This window comes from Molossus molossus, unplaced genomic scaffold (assembly GCF_014108415.1).
Source record: "Molossus molossus isolate mMolMol1 unplaced genomic scaffold, mMolMol1.p scaffold_m16_p_5, whole genome shotgun sequence".
Taxonomy (NCBI): domain Eukaryota; kingdom Metazoa; phylum Chordata; class Mammalia; order Chiroptera; family Molossidae; genus Molossus; species Molossus molossus.
The window spans coordinates 88,115,631-88,139,201 of record NW_023425388.1 but is presented as its reverse complement, the minus strand read 5'-3'; the positions used below and the strand labels follow the sequence as shown (position 1 = coordinate 88,139,201).

The following is a 23,571-nucleotide window of genomic DNA, read 5'->3' as shown; positions in this document are numbered from 1 at the left end:
ATGCTTTATTTTCTCTAGCATACAAGAATGAGATTAAATATGGTTTGTGAGATTATTTTTATGTGCTTTCTATATTTGTGAAGTACTCTGGCACCTGGCATGGTATTCATGTCATTAATTGTCAAGTCTGTCATTAATTCTTTTTTTTTTTTCCCATTTTTTTTTTATTGATTAATTTTTGTTACAGATGATTCTCCTTTTTCCCCCCACTGATTCCCCCCTCCCCCTTCCCTCCCTGCCCCTTCCCCACATTGTTGTCCATGTCCATTGTTCATGCATACATGCATATAAGTTCTGTGGTTCATCCCAAGTCTGTCATTAATTCTGCCATTAAAATAGTTGGTCCATTCTATCAGCTACTTGCTTTTACATAATGGGAACTGAACCTGAATTATTCCAATCCTTGTATCTCATTTTTTTCCTATAGAACATGAGAGAGAATAATGAAGATAAATATTTACCATAAATGTATTGTAGAAATCATATTCAAAGGTATTTACAGCATCTTATCAATTAAATGAAAATTTCGCCTTTTATACCAATTAATGATTTTAGACATTTAAAAGATAGACTCTACTTAAGAATGTTTAATCTTCATGAATATATTGTGACAATTTTTTAATCAGAAGAATCATTCCTTCTTAATGGAAATTATTCTTCTATAATAATTTTATAGAAGGACAAATGCACTTAAAGTAATAAATTTATTTATAAAATTTACTTAGTCTTAGCAATTGTCTTCCAGACATGCCATTGAGTTCATACTTTTTTAAATAAATCTTTGCAGTGCTAATAAAAAAGTTTTATGTTTGCCCAAAGTGAAATAGAAATGTATCTGCACATGATGCATTTTCTTCTTGTTTTATTCTTCGAAACTAGTTATCATTTAAATGTAGAGCCTTCACTTTTCTGCTGCAAAAACAGATTTATGTTATTAACTACATGCCTAGCAGCAGAATTGAGGGTGCTAATTTTCTAGGTTTATGTCAGTATATTGACTCAAAGTGAATATTTAAGTGATTCAGAGGAAAATACCATTAGAATAAGAAGTCTCCTTCAACAAGCTTTTGTTTGGTAGAGAATACTAGAGGCTTATAAATTGAAAATTAAACCCCTACAGAGTTACATAATGAGAAACCTATGTACATTCAACAACTTTAGTTTATTTGGATTATAGAAGGTAAGAGGTAGCATGTTTGGAACAGATCAGATGTGTGCCACTTTACCAAATGAAGACTTCTCTTTATTCTTAGCTATTCTATTTTATTCATTCTTAGAATGAAATTGAAAAGTGTTCCTCCTTGTCTGCCTTCCTTTCTTATTTAAATTTAGTTTATGTTGAGGAATATTAGTTACTGCCACATTATACAAAACACTTGGTAGCAAGTTATACAGAGAACTTAGCCAGGAATTATTACTTGCGTGTTTACATGATTTTGTTGTTTGTTTGTTTTATTTTAATCTATCTTGATATTATTTTCTCCTTTTGGGAGAAAATATTAATAATAATAAGCTATCTCATTGCTTTATTTTATTTTTTTTAGTATGTGCCCCCAGCAGGATCCGAACCCGGGACTCTGGTCTGCAGACCAACGCTCCAACCACTGAGCCAAACTGGCCAGAACTCTCGCCACTTTATTAATTAAGCACCTACCAATGTAATGCTAGGTAATTTAACAAGGCATTTGGTCTTTTGGATTCTCTCTCTTGAATGATCTTTTGTTATAGTCTATTAAAAATTTTTTCTTTTCTTTATTGATTTTAGAGAAAGAGGACGTGAGAGGGAGAGGGAGATAGAAACATTAATGAAGAGAGAACATTGATTGACTGCCTCCTGCATGTCCCCCACTGGGGATGGGGCCCACAACCTGGGCCAGTGTCCTGACTGGGAATCGAACCAGCGACCTCTTAGTGCATGGGTCAATGCTCAAGAACTGAGCCACACCAGCCAGACACATTCTATTTTTTTATTTTATTTTACATATTTCCTTGTATCAATTTATTGTAACCACATTCTGTAGAAATAAAGAAAGAAACATATTTTTTACGTCCTATTTATCTCACTTTTAGATTATAGCTGGCATCTGTTACAAATGGAGGCAGAAGTAAATTTGAGTTTTATCTAATTTTGCTATTATAGTGCAGAGTACTAGTATGTGTAATTTTTTTTTTTTTTATCCTCACCTGAGGACATTTTTCCATTTTTTGTTCAGATAGAGTGGGAGGGAGAGAGAGGAAGAGAGAGAGAGAGAGAAACATCGACGTGAAAGGGACACATCGAGTGGCTGCCACCCGCACAACCCAGCCAGGGCCGGGGACAAACTGCAACTGAGGTACATGCCCTTAGCGGAAACTGAACCCGGGTCTCTCAGGACCTCAGGTTGACACTCTAACCACTGAGCCAAACTGGCCAGGGCTTTTGTGTGATTTTTAAAAAAGACAGACAGACAAAAGGGAAGTGAGGAAAGTTCTGCATACATATAAATAAGTACTTATGCATTTAGGAAGCACAGGTAAAGGTAGAAACCAAAATTTTTTCTATAGCTGTTTCATTCTTCAGTGTTACTTGATTACTTCCTTCCCTAGTCCCTAATGTCAGCATATTTAACATTGATTTTTAATGATTTTTTTTCCCTAAATCAGACTAGCTTTGGAGCTGCATAGGTCCTAGGTATGGAGGATGTGATTTTTTCCTCTCCCTTTTCTCTCTGGAGATACAGGGGTGAGTGTGTAGGTATGAGGGTAATCGCTCCTTTCTTTTGTTCCACATTTTCGTAAGCTATGACCCAAATCTGAGTAAAGATATCAAGATTTATCACTGCCATTTGAAATTATAATTAGCCTTCCATTGGCTCTTTCTTTGTTAAGAAGCAGACTGCTTTTACTTTAAAATGTCTAAGTTTATTTTAAAATAAATCTTTATATTTACATTGAATTCTAAAGATTTTCAAAGGGAAGAAGGTATAAATTAGAGAAATATATTTTAGAACCTTATGTGTTTGGGTCCATTTACCAGCAAATTAAATGAATATTTTTTAATAGAAAGACCATTTGATTGTCGTTTTTCATTCTTTGAGAAAAGAAAACCATCTGATTTCACAATGATTACTGCCAGTTGCTTTAGGAATTAATAGCCTTGTTGTAACTTTGTATGCCCAAAAGAAATTCAGCTATTTGGGCTACTTTATTTAACTTGCTATGGAGGGAAAACAAACAAACAAACAAAAAACAAACAAACTGTGTGTGGATAGAGATGGGTTTTTAGAGAACCTTTAAGCATAAATGGATTAAGTACTGTTCAGAGCTACTTACATTTTCTATCACTTCTAGCAAACATTCACATTAAATGGAACTGCCCAAGAGATCCATTAGTGGGGAAGTGCTCTTGGGTGCTATAAAGCATGTAGCTGTATGCACACACTTTGGCAGCTTCAGTCCTGAGCCTAGTGTTTGCCAGGGGGCAAAAATACCTCCCTATATGTAATTAAGACAAGAACACATATCATTTTGGAAAATCCCAGGTCTTCCCTGGGACGAGGCAGTGGGAGCGCCTAGGGCCCAGCAACCTGAGCCCACCAGTGCACCTGGCACCATTGGACCAGTGGACACAGTGTATCAACACAGACTTGTGCACAGTAGTGGAGCTCCCAAAGTGCTGGTCGCAGAAGCCACGGACAACTTGGAGCCCAGCACCATCCCCTACAGTAGCAGCCCCATCAGAGTTGAGATATACCCTCAGCAACAGAGGCTGGAAAGCAGACATCCATCTCCAGGCAGCAGAAGCACAGACCAGCAGCTGAAACCCATCCCCAAAAACTACAGCAAAAGCTGGGCAGAAGTTGAGCCCCATGGAGCAACAGCACTCCCCAGACACCAGAGGGGGGACCTGGGGCTCTACAGAGGCCTGTTGTTTCAGCACCTCACAAGAGCAGTGGGAAGGCTGAGTCCCAGAGGGACTGGTGCTATCCAGCTGCCCGCCCATGGGACCTGCAGGGTGCAGGTGCACCAGAGAGGCCTCTGCGACCCAGTAGCCTACAAGAGCAGTGGGAAGCCAGAGCTCCAGAGGGACTGGTGCAATCCAGCTGCCTGCCCACAGATCTTGCAGGGTAAAGGGGCACCAGAGAGGCCTGTGCGACCCAGCAGGGACTGTGTGATTAAGTTACCCGCAGGACCTGTGGGGTGCTGAAGCACCAAAGAGGCCTGTGTGACTGAGCAGGGATTGTGCCATCCAGTTATCCCCAACCTGCAGTGTGCTGAAGCACCATAGAGGCCTGTGTGACCCAGCAGCCCATAACATAGGCATAGAGCCCGGACCCCATAGGGACTGTGCCATCCAGTTACCTGTGGGACCTGCAGGGTGAAGGGGCACCAGAAAGGCCTGTGTGACCCAGCTGAGCATAAGATAGGCATAGAGGATGTGAAAATCGAGGCAGAGTGAATGGAAGCTGCACAGACGATCTCCCAGGACCAAATGGGAATTAAACTAAAATAAAGACAAACCCTCAGAAAAAAAGCAACAGAAAAGCAGCAGGACAGGAATATATAACTAGGGACACTGGTAGGATCTGCAGAGGTGCGAGAGGGTGGCAGGCTGGTAGCCCACTGACAACAGCAGTCTTAGCTGTGAAGAGCGCCCTTGGGGAATAAAGACCAAGCCTGCTCCACAGTGCAGAGAGCTTGGACAGAGCACTAAAATAGCCACAGCCACTCACCTGGCAGCTACGGCAGAGGGAGGACAGACTGGACTGGAACTCTGTGGGGACAACCAGGATTTAGAGGGCACTCAGAGTCTTTGCTGAGTTGCAGCCAAAAAGAACAGTGGCCAGTGTGCTCCTTCCCAGAAATGTGGGGAAAAGCAGCAGCCCCCCACTAGGAGATTTAGCCTTTCACAGGTGAGGAAAAGAAATGCAAATTGAGGCTCATTAACAACCAGCATCTATCCCACCCTCTGGAAATCCTCTTATGCAGAACACTAGGGCTACATTGCAAGACACTGAGTAACTGAGACTACTGCCTCCAGAAAAAAGCTAGAGGATATCTGAACCTTTCCAGGACTTGAAAATCTACCCAGGTAAGTAAGACTTGACAGTGGTGTTTAACATGGGCCCCACAGTCTCATCCAAACTCAGTAGAGGGAGCCGGAAACAGCAGAACACCAACACCCACAGGGAAAATAAGGCAGGCTCCAAAATCCACTGAGATAGCCAAAAGGTGAAACAAAGAAACAAATCCCAAATGAAAGAACAAGAGAACTCTATCGAAGATGAGATCAGTGAAATGCAGTTAAGCACATTATCAGAGGTAGAGTTCAGACCATAATTTTGAGGAGTTCAACAGCATGAGTAAAGATATACAAACATTGAAAACCAACCAAGTAGAAATGAAGAATGACATAGCAGAAATAAAGAACACATTGGAAGGATAAACCAGCAGAGTAGAGGTAGTTGAAGACCGGATCAGTGAATTAGAACACAGGGTAGAAAAAAATCAACAAATCAGAAAACCAAAAGGAAAAAAAAAAAATTAAAAAACAGGAAGATAGCTGAAGAGAACTGTGGGACAACTGAAAATGAATAACATTTGCATCATAGGAGTCCCCAAAAAGGAAGGAAATAGGCAAGGGTTAGAGAATATACTTGAAGAAATAGCGACAGACAACTTCACTAACTTGGTGAAGGAAGAAGACATTCAAGTTCAAGAAGCATAGAGGGGCCCAAGTAAGAAGAACCCAAACAGGCCCACACCAAGACACATAGTAATTAAAATGCCAAAAATTAAAGACAAAGAGAGAATCCTAAAGGCACAAAGAGATGAGCAACAGGGTACCTATAAAGGAAAGCCCATTAGGCTCTCAGCTGACTTCTCAACAGAAACACTACAGGCCAGAAGGGAGTGGCATGATGTAATCAAGGTCATGAAAAACAAGGATCTGAATCCAAGACTACTCTATCCAGCAAGGCTATCATTCAAAACAGAAGGTCAAATAAAGAGCTTTCCAGACAAAAATAAAGGCTAAGGGAATATAACACCAAACCAGCACTGCAAGATATACTAAAAAGATGACTGTAATTAGTAGAATATTTAGGAAGAAAAACATAACCACACTAAACAAAAATGGCAATAAATAAGTACATATTAATGATCACCTTAAATGTGAATTGTTTGAATGCTCTGATAAAAAGACACAGAGTAGCTGAATGGATAAGAAAGTATGGCTCACATATATGCTGTTTACAAGAGTCCTACCTCACTACAAAAAACTCACATAGGTTGAAAGTGAAGGGATGGAAAAAAATCTTTCAAGCAAACGGAAAGGAAAAACAGGTGAGGTAGCAATACTCATATCTGATAAAATAGGTTTCAAAATGAAGACCATAACTAGAGACAAGGAAGGCCACTACATAATATTGAAAGGATCTATCCAACAGGAAGATATAACCTTGGTAAACATATATGCACCCAGTATTGGAGCACCAAGATATATTAAAAATCTTCTGGAGGACTTCAAAGGAGAAATCAACAGCAATACATTTATAGCAGGGACTTCAATACCCCGCTGACATCACTGGACAGATCATCTAGACAAAAGGAAACGCAGACTCTAAATGAAGCGCTAGATCAAATGGATTTAATAGATGTCTGCAGAGAATTACACCACAAAACAGCAGAATTCACATTCTTCTCAAGTGCACATAGGAAATTCACAAAGATAGACCACATGTTAGGGAACAAACTTAGTCTCTACAAGGTCAAGAAGATTAAAATTATATCAGGCATCTTCTCAGATTACAATGGCATAAAACTAGAAATCAATTACAATAAGAACATGCAAAGACATTTGAAACATAGAGGCTAAATAGCATATTATTGAACAATGAATGGGTTACCACGGAGATCAAGGAAGAAATTAAAAACTTCCAGGAAACCAATGAAAATGAACACACAACAATACAAAATCTATGGGATGCAGCAAAAGCAGTTTTGAGAGGCAAGTTCATAGACTACAGCCTACATCAAGAAACAAGAAAAATTTCTAATAGACTATCTAACCTCACAACTTAAAGAACTAGAAAGAAAACAAAAAGAAAACCCCAGAGCAAGTAGAACAAAGGAAATAGTAAGGATAGAGCAGAAATAAATGACATGGAGACCAAAAAAACAATTGAAAGAATCAATGAGACAAAGAGCTGATTCTTTGAAACGATAAACAAGATTGATGGACCCTTAGCTAGAATCACCAAGAAGCAAAGAGAGAGAACCCAAATACACAAAATGAGAAATGGAAGAGGAGAAATAATAACTGACACCACTGAAATACAAAGGATTGTTAACAACTACTATGAAAAATTATATGGCAACAAATTCGACAATCTAAGCGAAATGGACAAATTCCTAGAAACACATTGTCTCACAAAACTAAACTGGAAAGAGATAGAAAACTTGAACAGACCAATAACAACCAAGGAAATTGAAGATGTAATCAAGACTCTCTCAGCGAACAAAAGCCCAGGCCGGGATGGCTTCAAGGGGGAATTTTACCGAACATTCAAAGAAGAACTAATACCCATTCTCCTCAAACTATTTCAAAAAATTCAAAAAGAAGGAAGACTTCCAAACTTGTTTTATGAGGCCAGCATAATTCTAATTTCAAAACCAGAAAAAGACACCACAAAGAAAGAAAACAACAGGCCAATATCCTTGATGAACATAGATGCCAAATTCCTGAACAAAATACTAGCAAATCGGATCCAGCAATACATAAAAAATATTTTTCACCATAATCAAGTGGGATTCATCCCAGGGAAGCAAGGCTGGTACAGTATTTGCAAATCAATAAATGTGATACACCAAATAAACAAAATGAAAGATAAAAATCATATTATCATATCAATAGATGCTGAAAAAGCATTTGACAAAATCTAGCACCCATTTCTGATAAAAACGCTCAGCAATCTGGGAAAAGAGGGATCATTTCTCAACATAATAAAGGCCATATATGAAAGACCTACAGCCAACATCATACTCAATGAGCAAAAACTAAAAGCATTTCCCTTAAGAACAGGAACAAGACAAGGATGCACACTTTTGCCACTCTTATTTAACATAGTACTGGAAGTCTTAGCCACAGCAATCAGTCATGAAGAAAAAATAAAAGGGATCCAAATTGGAAAAGAGGAAGTGAAACTGTCATTATTCGCAGATGATATGATACTATATGTAGCAAACCCCAAAGACACCATCAAAAATCTACTAAACTTAATAAATGAATTTGGAAAAGAAGCAGGATACGAAATTAATATCAAAAAAAAACAATGGCATTCTTATACGTTAATGATGAACTCACAGAAAGAGAAACTAAAAAAACAATCCCATTTACCATTGCAGCAATAAAATTAAGATAGCTAGGAATAAACTTAACCAAAGGAATAAAAGACCTATTCGCAGACAACTACAGATCATTGAAAAAAGAAATAGAAGAAGATATAAAAAAATGGAAGCACATACTTTGTTCATGGATTGGAAGAATTAACATCATTAAAATGTCCATACTACCTAAAGCAAACTATAGATTCAATGCAATCCCCATAAAAATACCAACAACATACTTCACAGAACTAGAACAAATACTTCAAAAGTTCATATGGAACCAAAAAAGACTCCGAATAGCTGCAGCAATCTTGAAAAAGAAGAACAAAGTTGGAGGGATCACATTACCAGATTTCAGGTTATAATACAAAGCCACTGTAATCAAAACAGCCTGGTACTGGCACAACTACAGGCAGATAGATCAATGGAACAGAATAAAGAACCCAGAAATACACCCAAGACAATATGCTCAATTAATATTTGACAAAGGGGACAATAGCATATAGTGGCGTAAAGACAGCCTCTTTAATAAATGGCTTTAGGAAAACTGGACAGCTACATTCCAAAAAAATGAAACTAGACCATCAACTTACACCCTACACAAGAATAAACTCAAAATGGATAAAAGACTTAAATGTGACTCATGAATACATCAAAATCCTGGAAGAAATTGTAGGCAAAAAATTTCAGACATTAAACGCAGCAGAATTTTCACAGATACATCACCTAAGGCAACAGAAACAAAAGAGAAAATGAACACACGGGACTACATCAAACTCAAAAGCTTTTGCACAGCAAAAGAAACAACCACCAAAATAGAAAGGCAACCCACTCTATGGGAGAGTATAGTTGCCAATGATTCATCAGATAAGGGGTTAATTTCCAATATATATAGAGTGCTCATACAGCTCAACATAAGGAAGACAAAGAACACAATTAAAAAATGGGCAGAGGAACTAAATAGACACCTCTCCAAACGGCATATACATGGCTAAGAGACATATGAAGAAATGCTCAACATTACTAATCATCAGAGAACTACAAATTAAAACAACAATGAGGTATCACCTCACACCTGTCAGAATGGCCGCCATCAACAAATCATCAAACAAGTGTTGGTGAGGGTGTGGAGAAAAGGGGACTCTAGTACACTGCTGGTGGAAAATGCAGACTGGTGCAGCCAGTGTGGAAAACTCTAAGGTGTTACCTCAAAAAATTAAAAATTGAACTTCCATTTGACCCAGTGATCCCACTTCTAGGAATATACCCTAAGAAGCCTGAAACACCAATCAGAAAGACTATATGTACCCCCATGTTTATCGCAGCATTAATTACAATAGCTAAAATCTAGAAACAGCCCAAATGTCCATCAGTATACAAATGGACAAAAAAGCTGTGGTACATATATACAATGGAGTACTATGCAGCTGTAAGAAAGAAAGCTCTCTTATCCTTTGAGACGGCATGGAGGGACCTGGAGAGTATTATCCTAAGAAAAACAAGCCAAGCAGAGAAAGACAAATATCACATGATCTCACTTATATGTGGAATATAATGAACATAATAGTCTGAAAAACAAGGTAGTCCCAGAGACGTGGAAGTGGGGCACAGACTGACAATTTCCATAAGAGGGAGTGGGGGGAGAGAAAAACCACAGAACTTATATGCATGTACGCATGAACAATGGACATAGACAACAAAGCTGGGGACAGGGCGGGGAGGGAAGTGTGGTGTGGGAGACTGTTTGCATGGCATCCATTTTGCAAAAATCTGCTCTGCCATCTCCTGCCCCAAGGCAGGATATCTCTGCATCTCTGCATACAATGTTTCTGCATTCCTTTAAGTAACCATTTACTCAGCCAGTTATGCTCTGTTTGTCTTTTGTTCCACCTGTGATATTTACATGATATTTACTTGAAATTACTTCGGGGTGGTCACCACAGACATTGCTTGGCAACAAATGTTCTTGTTTTTCTGCTTCTTGCCATATATATACTGTGGATCTCCCCAGAATAAAGGAGACTTGATCAGAGCCCTGTCTTGTCTCCATTTCTCTGTCTCTTGTCCCTCCTCATCCTCACTCCCCCTCTAGAGTCCTCATTGCTCGACCTGCGGGACGGGTCAGTGTGGTGTATCAGTGGGGGAAAAAAAGAGAAACATCTATAACAAAAATAATTAATTTTAAAAAATAGTTGGTCAGTTCTATCAGCTACTTGTTTTTACATAATGGGAACTGAACCTGAAATATTCCAATCCTTGTGTCTTCATGTGGTTTATTTGAATTTTTTATATTTTAATATGACTTAAATACTAATACATAAAATAATTCACTGATATATAAAAAATAGTTCAATACAGCAAAACTCAAATTATACATGTATTAAAATATAAACTGAGGCATATTAAAAATGTTAAGAGTTCATTGAGCCAACATCAATTCAAATCAGACAGCATCAAACCAAAAGTTATTAGGGTCACTCTGCCCAGGACAGGAGCAAGGAAGGGATTTACAGAGAAGACATGGAAATGAAGCAAAGAAATTTTTTCATTGGGTATTGCTTAAGCAATTGCTTAATTTGGGAAAGTCAAATTGGCTATTTTGACCAATTGTTCTTAGGTTTTGATTCCTTAACCTAAGCTATAGTAAATGTATAGGAATTTACCATAGCTTAAGATTCAGTTTGCTTACATAGGCTTCTGAGGCGTTAGAGCCAACTCAGTGGAATGGCCTCCTTGCTTAATGTTTCTGCAAAGTAGAATGTCTTGCAGGCTGTATCTCTTCTTAGGGCTTGAATGAGTAGAACAGAATGCTGCTTCTGTCCTATAGTCATTTTATGAGTCCTATCCAAGGAATGCATATATGAATTACATGTGATGAGTAGAAAAGCTTTGTCATTTGGAGTGTGTTGCTTAATAAAAGCTTTTGGTTAAACATGAATCTGTTGACTCCCAAAGGGTTGCCAGAAATAATGTCACATGACCTATATAGGTATTTGTTCTAAGAATGTAAGTGTTGGATATGGTTCTTGGGGTGGTGTCTAGTTGCCTGACGCAGCCCTGGGATGATTTAGGGCAGGGGAAATATTGGTGTGAGAGTTAGAAAAGATTGTGGTTGGGGCTATAGACTCAGGATTGGTTGATTTACATATGAAAGATATTCTGCAGGCCCAGAACCCTTTGCTGTCTATAAGGACTGGCTAGTCCTGGAATGTACAGTCTGTTCCAGACCAGCAAGTTGGCCAGCAACACATACAAAATACAGAAAATAAAGTTAGAAGGCCTGGTCCATGCCTCACCAGGCATTAGATTTTTTATTATTAGCAATGTGAAACAGAAATTATCTGTCTTGCTTTTAATTGGGCTGATGAGGATCAAAGGAGTTAACATTTGTGAAAAAGCTTTGACAAGTAAAAATTCAGTATATAGATAGTTTTCCTCAGGAATCATTACATCTAAGGTGCCCTTGAAGTTTCTTAAAGAAAGAACCCTTTGTTGTATAACTGATTTTTTTTTTTCTTAATTGAAACTTCTCATTAAGCAGGAAGACTTCTCCATTCATCAGTTTGTAATTCATTTATCTACTTCTTGATTTAAAAAACGGGCTTATAACATGATCATGAGATAGAAAAAGCTTTCCATTCTACTCATCCAGGCCATAAGAACAGATATAGTTTGCAAGATATTCTCTGCAGAGCACGTATGATTCATTTTTTATTTACTGTGCTCTTTTATACATTAGGTATATTGGTAAATTTTTAATATGTTGGTATTTCATTTTACTACCTACATAAAATATGTTTTTTAAAAAAATAGGAGCTTAAGGAGTCAGAGTATTTTGGGTTTAGTGCTTATTATGTGAAAGCATGCAGCTGACCAAATTGACCAGCTTAATAGCAGACTTAATGACTGGTTTGTTACTTATTTTCATCATGTGATTTCTACAATTACCAGGTTTATGTACTTATAAATATTTCACAACAGAGAATAAATTTTGTGTTTATTTGTTTTAAATAGGGACAAAAACTTTAATCCACTGAATATATGTATGTTGTACAGGGCTAAAATGGCCCAAAGTGTATGCATGTAGGTTAGTGTTATGCATTAATTTCTATTTACTCTTCTATTTACTCTTCTGCCTTATTGACTCTTATAACTCCTTAACGTTCAAGTCTCTCCCTCTTGGCCAAATCTCCAAAGCCACCACAATTCACGAGCATTTCTATCCTTTGAACACTTATTAAAGCCCATGATACGCTAGAATGAAAAATATATAAATGGGTACTTTTTTATGAGTCTCTATGAGATGATTGGATCCCCCCTGAAAAACAATAGATGTGCATTCAAAATTTTTTTCACAGAAACTCACTGTTACTCCTGGAAAATACTCTCTGAATTTCAAGCAAGCAACTTAAAAATGAAAATTATAGATAAAGATTTTTTTACATCTATCTGCTTGGTGGATAATGGAAATCCTTTATTTGTGGAAATTTATAGTAGATAATTGAAACTACTTAGTGTCATAAAAGTCTTATAGACTAAAGAAAGTAAGCATTCTATTAGGAGTGATACTAATTGAAACTCAACTAGCCTTGATTAATGCTGTACAGTCAATTAAAGTGAGAAACTACAAACAAAATGCATTAAATAATTTTATTATAAATCACTAAAGTATAATATGAAGAAATTTAACATTCACTATATAAAATAGTTTATCATTTCCACTAACCTTTCATAGAAATGAGGAACTATGACTATTAGTCTGTTTTCTCAAACTGGCTATAAAGTTAACCGAATGAATTTTTATTGAAATTTATAACTATATACAAATAAAAGGCTATTATAATATCAATTTATATTATAGAATTATGCAATAGTTTATATATAAATACTGACAATAATAATTCCAAGGTACTCAAAGACCTTTATTACATTTTTTAGAAAGGATAAACAAAGTTTTTCTATTTAAATAAGTGGCAGAATGCTTTTAGGTAAACACAAGATGTAAGATATTCCAGTGAGCCAGTTCAGAATAAAAGCCAAAGTACTTTAAAAGCTTATAAAGCCTTTTTATTTATTGCTCTTTCTTTGTTTCTCTGTTCTTATTACTGAATGTGCTTCCATTGCCCACTCATGCTGTTCATAAAATATACCTGTACATTCCTGACTCGGTGTGTTTGTACTATTTTCTCTTCTCAAGGTTCACTATCTCATGTCTAAAACATTGGCTAACTGTCACTACCTCAGCAAGGTTTTTTATTTAAAATTGCAAGCCTCTTCTTCACCTCCCTGCCTTAATTTTTTTCCATTGTACTTTCTACTATATTTTGCAGATTGTTCACTTACGATTTTTATTTTCATTATCTCTCTTCACTCTAAGTAAGATCCATAAAGGCAGGGAGTTTTTGTTTAGCTAGTTCATTGCTATATTCCCAGTGTCTAGAACAGTGCCTGATAAATAATTCTTGAATAAATCTAAGGCTTATCTATGTCTATTTTTTATCAAAATAAACATGTAAATATTTAATAGAATAATTGTAAAGATACCTCAATTTGTGGCAAGTTGGACATGAGGACAGATGGGTAACCATAGTGCATTTGTCATCCCATTCATCTAGTTATTTGATCAGATAAGCCATTTTACATTCTTATAGTGTACCGGGAACTATTTAAAGTGCTTTACATATGTTAACTGATTTATGCCTTACTACAACCCTATGAAACCAGATATATTTTACATTTTAGAATAACCAGAGTTTAAATTTAGTAGCCCTTGTTTGTACAACTAATATATAGGAAGTTTAAATTCACCAGGACAGGTGTTATGTCCAAAACCCATACTCCTAACCAAAGAGTCATGGGTAAAATCTTGCTGCATAGTTGCTTTGACAAGCTTTATTTGTTTCCTTTTTATTCATTTTTCTTTTGCAAAAATAAAAAAATTTGGGAAGCAGTAATTTCTTTTTAACCACTTTAGTTTCATAAACATTAAATGATTATTATTATTTTTTTTTTTTTTTGCAGTGGGATGCCATTACTGAAATGGATGAACATAACAGGCCCATTCACACATACCAGGTATGCAATGTAATGGAACCAAACCAAAACAATTGGCTTCGTACAAACTGGATCTCCCGAGATGCAGCTCAGAAAATTTATGTGGAAATGAAGTTCACGCTGAGGGATTGTAACAGCATCCCATGGGTCTTGGGGACTTGCAAAGAAACATTTAATCTGTATTATGTGGAGTCAGATGAGTCCCATGGAATTAAATTCAAGCCAAGTCAGTATACAAAGATCGATACAATTGCTGCTGATGAAAGTTTTACTCAAATGGATTTGGGTGATCGTATCCTCAAACTCAACACTGAAATTCGTGAGGTGGGGCCTATAGAAAGGAAAGGATTTTATCTGGCTTTTCAAGACATTGGGGCATGCATTGCCCTGGTCTCAGTCCGTGTTTTCTACAAAAAGTGCCCCTTCACTGTTCGTAACTTGGCCATGTTTCCTGACACCATCCCAAGGGTTGACTCTTCCTCTTTGGTTGAAGTAAGGGGCGCTTGTGTGAAGAGTGCAGAAGAGCGTGACACTCCTAAACTATATTGTGGAGCTGATGGAGATTGGCTGGTGCCTCTTGGAAGGTGCATTTGCAGTACAGGATATGAAGAAATTGAGGGTTCTTGCCACGGTAAGAAACATTCAAATGATAATTATACATTTAAATTATTATTTTGACAATTATTACACATCTAAATGACAATTTTTTAAAGTTTAGAACTATAGCTTTTACATTGTTATAATAATATCTATAGTTTTTAAGATGAAATGATTTTTTTCTTTATGTGAATTATTTTATGAATTTATTAATCTAATAAATATATATATTTAAATTTTTACATATCCCTGATAATCTATAGGAATTGAATTTGGATTTAGGACTCATAATCAAAACACAAATATAGAAATTCAGTTATTGCTGGGTAAATAGTAACAAAGTAGAGATTCTTTCCTCTCAATAGTAAATTATTTATAGGTTTGTTTTCTATAGAACTATATTGAATTTATTGACTTTTTTGTTGATTCTGTATTCGTATTCATTAAAAATGATGAGAATAAATAAGAAAACCATTTTTATGTACATAAGGGCCATGAGTAATATGTGTGAATATTTACAGATTTTGTATATTTATAAAACACTTGGGTTCTTGAATGTTGAAAAGTTCAATAGAGCCTCCAATAATTATTATTTTGTTCATTTGAAAGTATTAATATTTGTATAAAAAGTCTATAGTGTATTTTATAAAGCATGAGCCAGTTTCCTCTACTATTTTTAAAGTTAAAATATATTTTTTATTACAGTTTATTAATATGTCAATATAGATTGAATTCAAATTTTTCATTCACTCATAACAAAGATTTAGAATGGAAAGAAAATAAGTCAAAATGATTCTTTGAGGGGACTCTATAAATATTTTACATTGCAAAATGTTTTAAAGAAAATTTTATATACATGAGTAAGTATTAAATGAGATTAAGAAGACAATAAGAGCTTGGCATAAACATATTAGATATACTATTGATACAGTTTTGTGTTTTTTTTTTTTCCTTTATTGGTTTTAGAAAGGAAGTGAGAGGGAGAGAAAGACAGAAACATTAATGAGAGACAACATCAATTGGCTGCCTCCTGCATGCTCCTTACTGGGCATTGGGCCCACAACCTGGGCATGTGTCCTGACTGGGAATCAAACTGGCGACCTCTTGGTGCATGCATGGGTCGATGCTCAACCACTGAGCCACACGGGCTGGACTACTGATGTAGTTTTACCATATTTTAACATAGAAGAAGCTGGGCATTAATCAGTACAAATAAAGTTCTAAAAATATTTAAACAATAATTTTATAATCTAATGATTTATATGATTAGATATTATTAAATAATTATATTTTTATGGTGTTTACCATAGAATTACAGGTAGTGACAATTACTGGTGGCTAAATAGTTTTTTACCTAGTATATTTGTTCTGTGAAATTAGATTTATATATCTATGCCTTAAAATTCCATCCATTGTTTAGCAAAGTTGATTTTGAACAGATGATAATCATTATCAGCTTATCTAGAGCTACTACTAGACTCATCTGTTTTTATGGCTTATTACCTGTATTATAATTTGTTGATTGCAGAAATATGAGTGAGTACAGTGTGTGTTCCTGATATTTTGTTTTATATTGCCCCTATCCATCCTCTGACAGTATTTGTTATTGATTTTTTTTTTTTTTTTTTTTTTTAGAATGGAAGGGAGAGAGAGATAGAAACACGAATGTGAGAGACAAACATCAGTTGGTTGCCTCATGCACACCCCTTACTGGGGTTTGAGTCCACAGTCCACGCATGTGTCTTGACTGGGAATCAAACCAGGACCTCTCAGTCCATGGTATGATGCTCAATTCACAGAGCCACACTGGCCAGGTATTTTTTTTATCATTGTATAGTATTTTTTATCATTGATTCTGTTGTCATTAATCAACAAGTTATCTTACAACCAAAAATCTGAATTACATATAACCTAAATGGCATATTAATTGAAATTTATATGAATAAACCATACCTCAAGTAGTAATATGACACCACATACATATGATTTTCTTTTCTTTTAGTCTACTCTGTTAGAACAATTAATTTATTTAAATTATTAACATTTATGAATGCCTACTATCTGTTAATCACTTTGGTAGTTGGTGGAGATAAATATAAAGTATATGTTCCAGTTATCTATTGCTATTGAGATAATACAGCCCAACACTGATTAGTATAAAATCAAAATGATTTATGGTTTTCTCAGGCCTCAGCAGGGCAGTCTACTTAATGTAGAGTAAACAGAAATCACTCACGCAGCTGTTTCCAACTGGGAGCTTGACTGGAGTTTCTGTGTCCAAGATAACCTCGCATCTTCTAGGCCTTTTTCTAGATGACCTCTCATCATTTAAAAATCTAGTCTACACCTTTTTACAGTACAGTAGTGGGCTTAAAAGAGTGTTTGTCACATGGCCAGGTATAAAGTGAGTATATGATGGGACTACACATGGTTGAATGCCTGGAAGTATGTTTATAGTGAGCCGCCAATATGATAGTATACCACAGTTTACTCTCTAGTTTCTCATGATTAAAGTTTCTCTTTCATGCATAAAAACTCACACCTTCCAAAGATTTACCCCATATGGCATTGTGTTGAAGTCCAGAAGATCATGATTGAAATCAATTCCAGATGTGTATGAAGCTACAGCTTCTCTTGACCTGGAGAACTAAGGACTAAAATGAAACATTGTTTCTTTCATACAAAACACACATGGGACAGGAACAGGATAATTGTAAAAAGAGCCTTCAATTTCTAAAGGCTGGTATACAGCAGTCACTTGTTCATTGTGATTTTGAAATCCAAATAGATGTTGTGTAAGGATCCACTACCATAGAGGCAGGGAGTGTGCTTTGATCAGAGCTCAGTTGTGCACCCTAGGAATGGTTTGTTCTCTGTGGCTCGGCTTCATCACTCTGCCCTCTGCATCATCCTGCTCATGTATAAGAATCACCCATGTGCCACCTGCCAGTTTCAATAGCTGAGAAACGTTATTAATTTGATCCACAACATTACGAGTTATTTTTTTCTTTTTCAAAGTTATCACAGAGAATATTACCCTTTAATATCTCCAATGTCAATAACTTTACTTCTCTCCTTTTCTCCACTCCTTGCTACCCTTCCAGTCTTTACAATCTGTTCAGTACCAAAGCAAATGCCATATGTTTAGGATTTTTTGCTATAGCAGCACCCCTTGTTTTATACAAATTATTAACTTACAGTCTGGAAAAACAGACTAGGCTCAGCTGGGTGGTTCTTCTGCTAGTCTTATCTGGGGTTTCTCATGTAACTGCAGTTTTTTGAGTATTTTACAAAGTTGGACATCTAATATGGCTTCATTCATGTGGGATATTTGAAGCCCTAATATTGCTTACTGTGTAAATCCTGATCATAATTTTAATGTGTTTCACTTTAGGAAATTATTCTAATTTTTTTCTTTCTCAGATACCATTAAATGTAGTTATTCACCATAACATTCAAAGTGCTTCACAATTTGATCTTGTCCTATTCTATTCTAACTTTTGCAAATTCTATCTCCTGTTCTGTTTTTATTACTTTGGAATAATCCATGTTTGTTTCATGTCTTTTTTTTTTTTCTAGCTGCTTAGTGTGTGTGTGTGTGTGTGTGTGTATATATATATATATATTCCTTTTTCTGTGATGGAATTATATTTATCCTTCAAAGTCTAGCACAAATGTCATATATGTCAGTCTTCACGAAGTTAATCTCTCTCTCCTCTGTACTGTAATTTGTACTAATTATTTATGTGTCTGTTTTACTATGGCTGTCAGATCAAAGAGTTGTATTTAAAAATCATGTGTGTAATGAAGGGTAAGAAATTTATTGATGTGAATGATCATAAGGCCCTGATAACTAGGCTCTACTGAGTAAAAATAGACAATGTTGATATACCTATGGTGTGCTTGTTTTTTTTTCTTATTCCTTGAAATAAAAATGTTTTCTTCAGGGAGGGTTGTAGTGTTTTAGATCTAGAAAGTTTTAGAAAATATTTTTATCTCTCATTTTATGACTCAGGATGTTAAGTTACTAAGAACAGAATCGTATTTTCTGAAGCCACATAGTAACTAATACTAGATTGAGAACTGAAGCCTAAATTTTTCTCAACCTGGTCTTTATGCATTTTCCTTCCATACTTCCCTTCCTTCTCCCCTTCCTTACTTCTTCCTTACTTTCTCTTTCTTTTTAATTTTCTCGTTTCAGGCATCCATAGCCTTATGTTGATGCTTTCCTGCCTGTCAAACAGTGCAGTGGAGCCCCTAAATTACTGATCATTAATTAGGCCCTTTGCCCTGTATTCATTTTCTGGAATCTGATGTGGGCACTAGTAGAATAGTATCTACACATACACTCTGAAATTCAGGTTACTAAGAATGATGGAAAAATCTATAGATTTATTTGTAAATTTGCTGTTAAAGATGAAAAACAGGAAAAATTATAATGAGGTTCTAGGGATTTTTTCATAATTTATTTGAATAGATTTGATAATCTTGGTCTGACATATAACAAAACATAATAAGCTGGTTTAAAATAGAATAAATTTATATTTACTCACATTATCAATATCAAATGAACAATGTATATTTATTTTTATTTAAATAATTTACCATATTTACCCTACATTTTGTACTACTCAGTGTTTGAACATGTGATTTTTTTCTCTGTTAAGGTTTATCTAGATGCAAATTTTAGAAGCACAAAAGAGGGAGGCACTCTTATTCTTGGTATAAAGCAGGTTTAATTAGACATAAACATTATATTAAGCAGATATGCTAAAATTTAAAACCAAGTACAGTAATTTAAATTATTCTAGTATATATAATAAGCAGTATTTTATTTTTGGCTCAAATCACAACTTATTTTTATAAGTATTTTTATTTTATTTCATAATTAAAACTATCATACTTAGGCATATTGATGTTATGGACTTAAGTTTTAATTGTCTTTATTTCACAAAAGGTTTAAATTTAAAAATAACTAATTCATCAAGCATTAATTTATATCAAATAGTCTTTCACTTCGTCATCTAAGAATATTTTACAGTATGGGAGAGATAATTAGAAATAATTAACATGCAATATTAAGTGCAATTTTTGTTCATTTGTGAGTATTGAAGTGATATATGAATCCCTAATAAACTCCTCTTGGCTAGTAATTTGAAGTAAATCTCATTAAGGTAGTGGTATTTGTACTTAGAAATACAAGTGAGGATTTGGGACTTTAGACCTGCTAGCATTTGTGTGTGTATATATATATATATATATATATATATATATATATATGATACATTCATTGAGCCTTTAAATATCATATTAATTGGGCTATGGAAATTAAAATTTTGAAACATCGAGAATTTTAAAAAAACATTTCCCCTTCTAGACATGTTTTTATTTACTTATTTTTCCCCCTCTAGTGCTGCTTTAAAATTCAGAAGGAAAGAGTGGTGGCAATTTGTGGACCATTGCATTATTGTTCACAGAAATGAATGGGATATTCAGGGCCTTTGGTGACATAGCTATTGATTTGATATCTTGAAGAGTGTTGTCATTAAGCTTTCATAGTTTTGTCCTCTGTTGCAGTTCAGAAACATTTATTCTTTGTGTTTATGATCTTCTGTCTAATCATGTTATCAGAGTTGATTGTGGAAGCAGAGAGCATTAAGAAATTTTGACACCAGAATTTGCTGGCACTAAATAAGGGGGTTTGAGGATATGATGAAAACCTGAAAGGTAAAATTGGCATCAGAAAAAAGAGGGCAGACTTACTGGATGAAATAGTATTTTCACATTCTGAAGGTTTTCACAAACTAAATATGAACTCATACAATATAGCTTTCAATTCCAAAGAAAGCCACTTTTTCATGAAGCAATTCTAGACTTTCATTCAGCTTGAGAAGAATATGAAATCAAGAGGCTCGGAGGAGTAGTCTAAAAATGGAGGGTATTATTTCTAGGCAAAACAGAGTTAAGTTAAATATTTTTTGTTATAATTTTAAAAATAGGTTACAACATAAACTGGTTTGAAATGATTATTTTTGGTAAATTATTTTAACTTCTATTTAAGTTCCTATTTTACTCTCTGCTCACTTGAAATTTATAAATCACATTTCTATACAGGCTATATCTATTTTTTAAAATCTATTCTTAACACATATAAGAGGGGATAAAATTATTCAATATTTCTATTCTCTTTTCAAACATGACATACCATGCCACCTACAAGAAATTGCTACCATTCTTGTGAATATTGTCTAGAATTTTAGTTTTACCTTTTAAAGGAACCAAATTAATAGGATTATAAAGTGAACACATAGATACACCAAGTTATTAACAGTTTTTATATTTGGTGGTTTTTTATGGTGATCTCATTTCTTCTGTGTTCAATATTTCATTTGCTGAGGTATATAGTTTGGTAGATTTTTAGACAGGTTCTATAATAGTTTAAGCTCTGTATTTGGTACATATCTAAAAATATTTTTATATTTTCTTCAATGATTGTTTATTTGGGAATAGAACACTAGGTGACTATTATTTTCCTAAACACTCTGAAAATAATATATTCCTGTTTATAAGAATATATTGTTAATATTCTCCTGACAGTTTAATGTAAATTATCTATAGGTTCTATATGTTGGGTACTCAGTTACATTATGATGTAACTGGAATGGATTTGTTTTTTTCAGCTTTCATTCTGTTTTGAATGTGAGAAAGTGTGTGTGTGCGCGCGTGGTTGTGTGTGTGTGTCTGTTGTTACTTTTTTCTGTTTCTATTTTTAGAATACCTATTAGATATATATTGGAGAACTTCAATATTACCATCTTTGTTTCTTATATTTTTTTAAATACTTCAACCTCAGTAGTGAGTTTTCAATTTAACTATACCTAGGTAACAGTCTATCTATCTACTCAGTTGTTTTATCTTCTTTAGTTTTAGTTATTAATTTTATTTCACTTTTTACTTCTCAGTGTTTTATCTGCCTATTTTATTTTTATATTTTTCTCTTTTAGTGATGTTATTTTATTCTTTGTGGATCTTAAAGTCACATTCAAATTAATTTAGAAAAAAATGGGTCTAAATTAATCTCCTTGGTGACATCCATTTCATGTCAATATAGGATCATCTGCACAACACATCAGGACACCTGAGAGGTCCATGCATCTATACATGTGAAGGTGCATGGATTGGACCTTGTAGAGGTGAGGGAATCAGAAGAGCCGTGGCAGTGGAGCCCGTGATCAGAGGCTCTAAGAATTGCAGTGGCAACAGGGGCCAAAGGCCTTAGGATCTGCAGCAGTGTCTGAGGGCAGGGTCTTCAGGAACAGAGGCAATACTGGAGACTTAGCAGCATCAGCTGTGCCTGTGACTTGAAACTCTAGAAACTGTGGTGATGCCCATGACCCAGTGACATCAATGGCAGCAAGGTACCAGCAACCTCAGAGATACAAATGGAGACAAGGGAATGGCAATGCCACTGGCAAAGGCAGTGAAGGTTGTGATCTAACTAATAGAGAATCCAAAATAGCTGTCCTGAAGAAACTCAACCAGCTACAAAAAAATTCATAAATATAATTTAGTGAGCTCAGAAAATGAGTGAACAGAAGAAGTACTGTACCAAAGAAAGTATAACTCTAAAAAAGAACCACACAGAAATTCTGGAGCTGAAGAACTCAGTGAATGAGATGAAGAATGCATGAGAAAGCTTTAGAAATATAGCAGACCACATGGAAGAGAGAATGCATTAGCTTGAAGATAGGAATCTAGAAATGATTCAAGTGGAAGTGAAGGTAGAGCTAAGATATAAAAAAAAAAAAAATGAAGAAACTCCACAAGAATTATCTAACTCTAGGACATGCACATAAGGGTAATGGGTAGTGCAGAAGATGAAGAGATGGAGATAGGAACAGAGAACTTACTTAAATAAGAGCTGAGAACTTCCCAAATATGGGGGAAAAACTGGGTATACAAAACCACAAAGCTAACAAAACACTTGTTTATCTCAACACACACAGACCTTCCAAGACACATATTATATTAAAATTGTCAAAAGTCAATGATAAATAAATAACTTTAAAGGTAGGCAGAGAAAGAAAGACAGTAACCTACACAAGTACCTCAGTTAGACCATCTAGCATATTTCTAAGCAGAAACTTTATAGTCAAGGAGTGAGTGGAATGATATGTACAAAATATTGAAAGATAAAAACACCAGCAGCCAAAAATAGACTATCAGGCGAAGTAAAAATGTCCATACTACACAGAGTATTCTGCATATTCAGCTCAATCCTTACCAAAATTCCAAGTCATTTTTCATAGCTATGTAACAAAAATTTTCTAAATTTGTGTGAAGTTATAAAGACCTTAAATATCCAAAACAATCCTGAGATAAAAGAACAAAGCCAGAGGTATCACACTCCCTGATTTAAAAATATACTACTAAGCTTTAGTAACCAAAACAATATGGTATTTATTGTCAACAACAACAAAAAAATACACATGGATCAATGAAACAGAATCAACATCCCAGATATAAGCCCAGACATATATAAACAATTTACAA

General features: G+C 35.2%; 1 protein-coding gene across 1 annotated transcript in view; it reads left to right on the top strand.

The window, feature by feature from the left end:
• The window catches only part of EPHA6 (EPH receptor A6), a 1,023,649-nt gene that overhangs the window by 187,102 nt on the left and 812,976 nt on the right, over positions 1-23,571 (top strand). Inside the window, exon 3 of the mRNA XM_036242820.1 lies at positions 14,389-15,052. Coding sequence (XP_036098713.1) covers positions 14,389-15,052 — 664 coding nt within the window. The remainder of the gene's footprint in view (positions 1-14,388; positions 15,053-23,571) is intronic.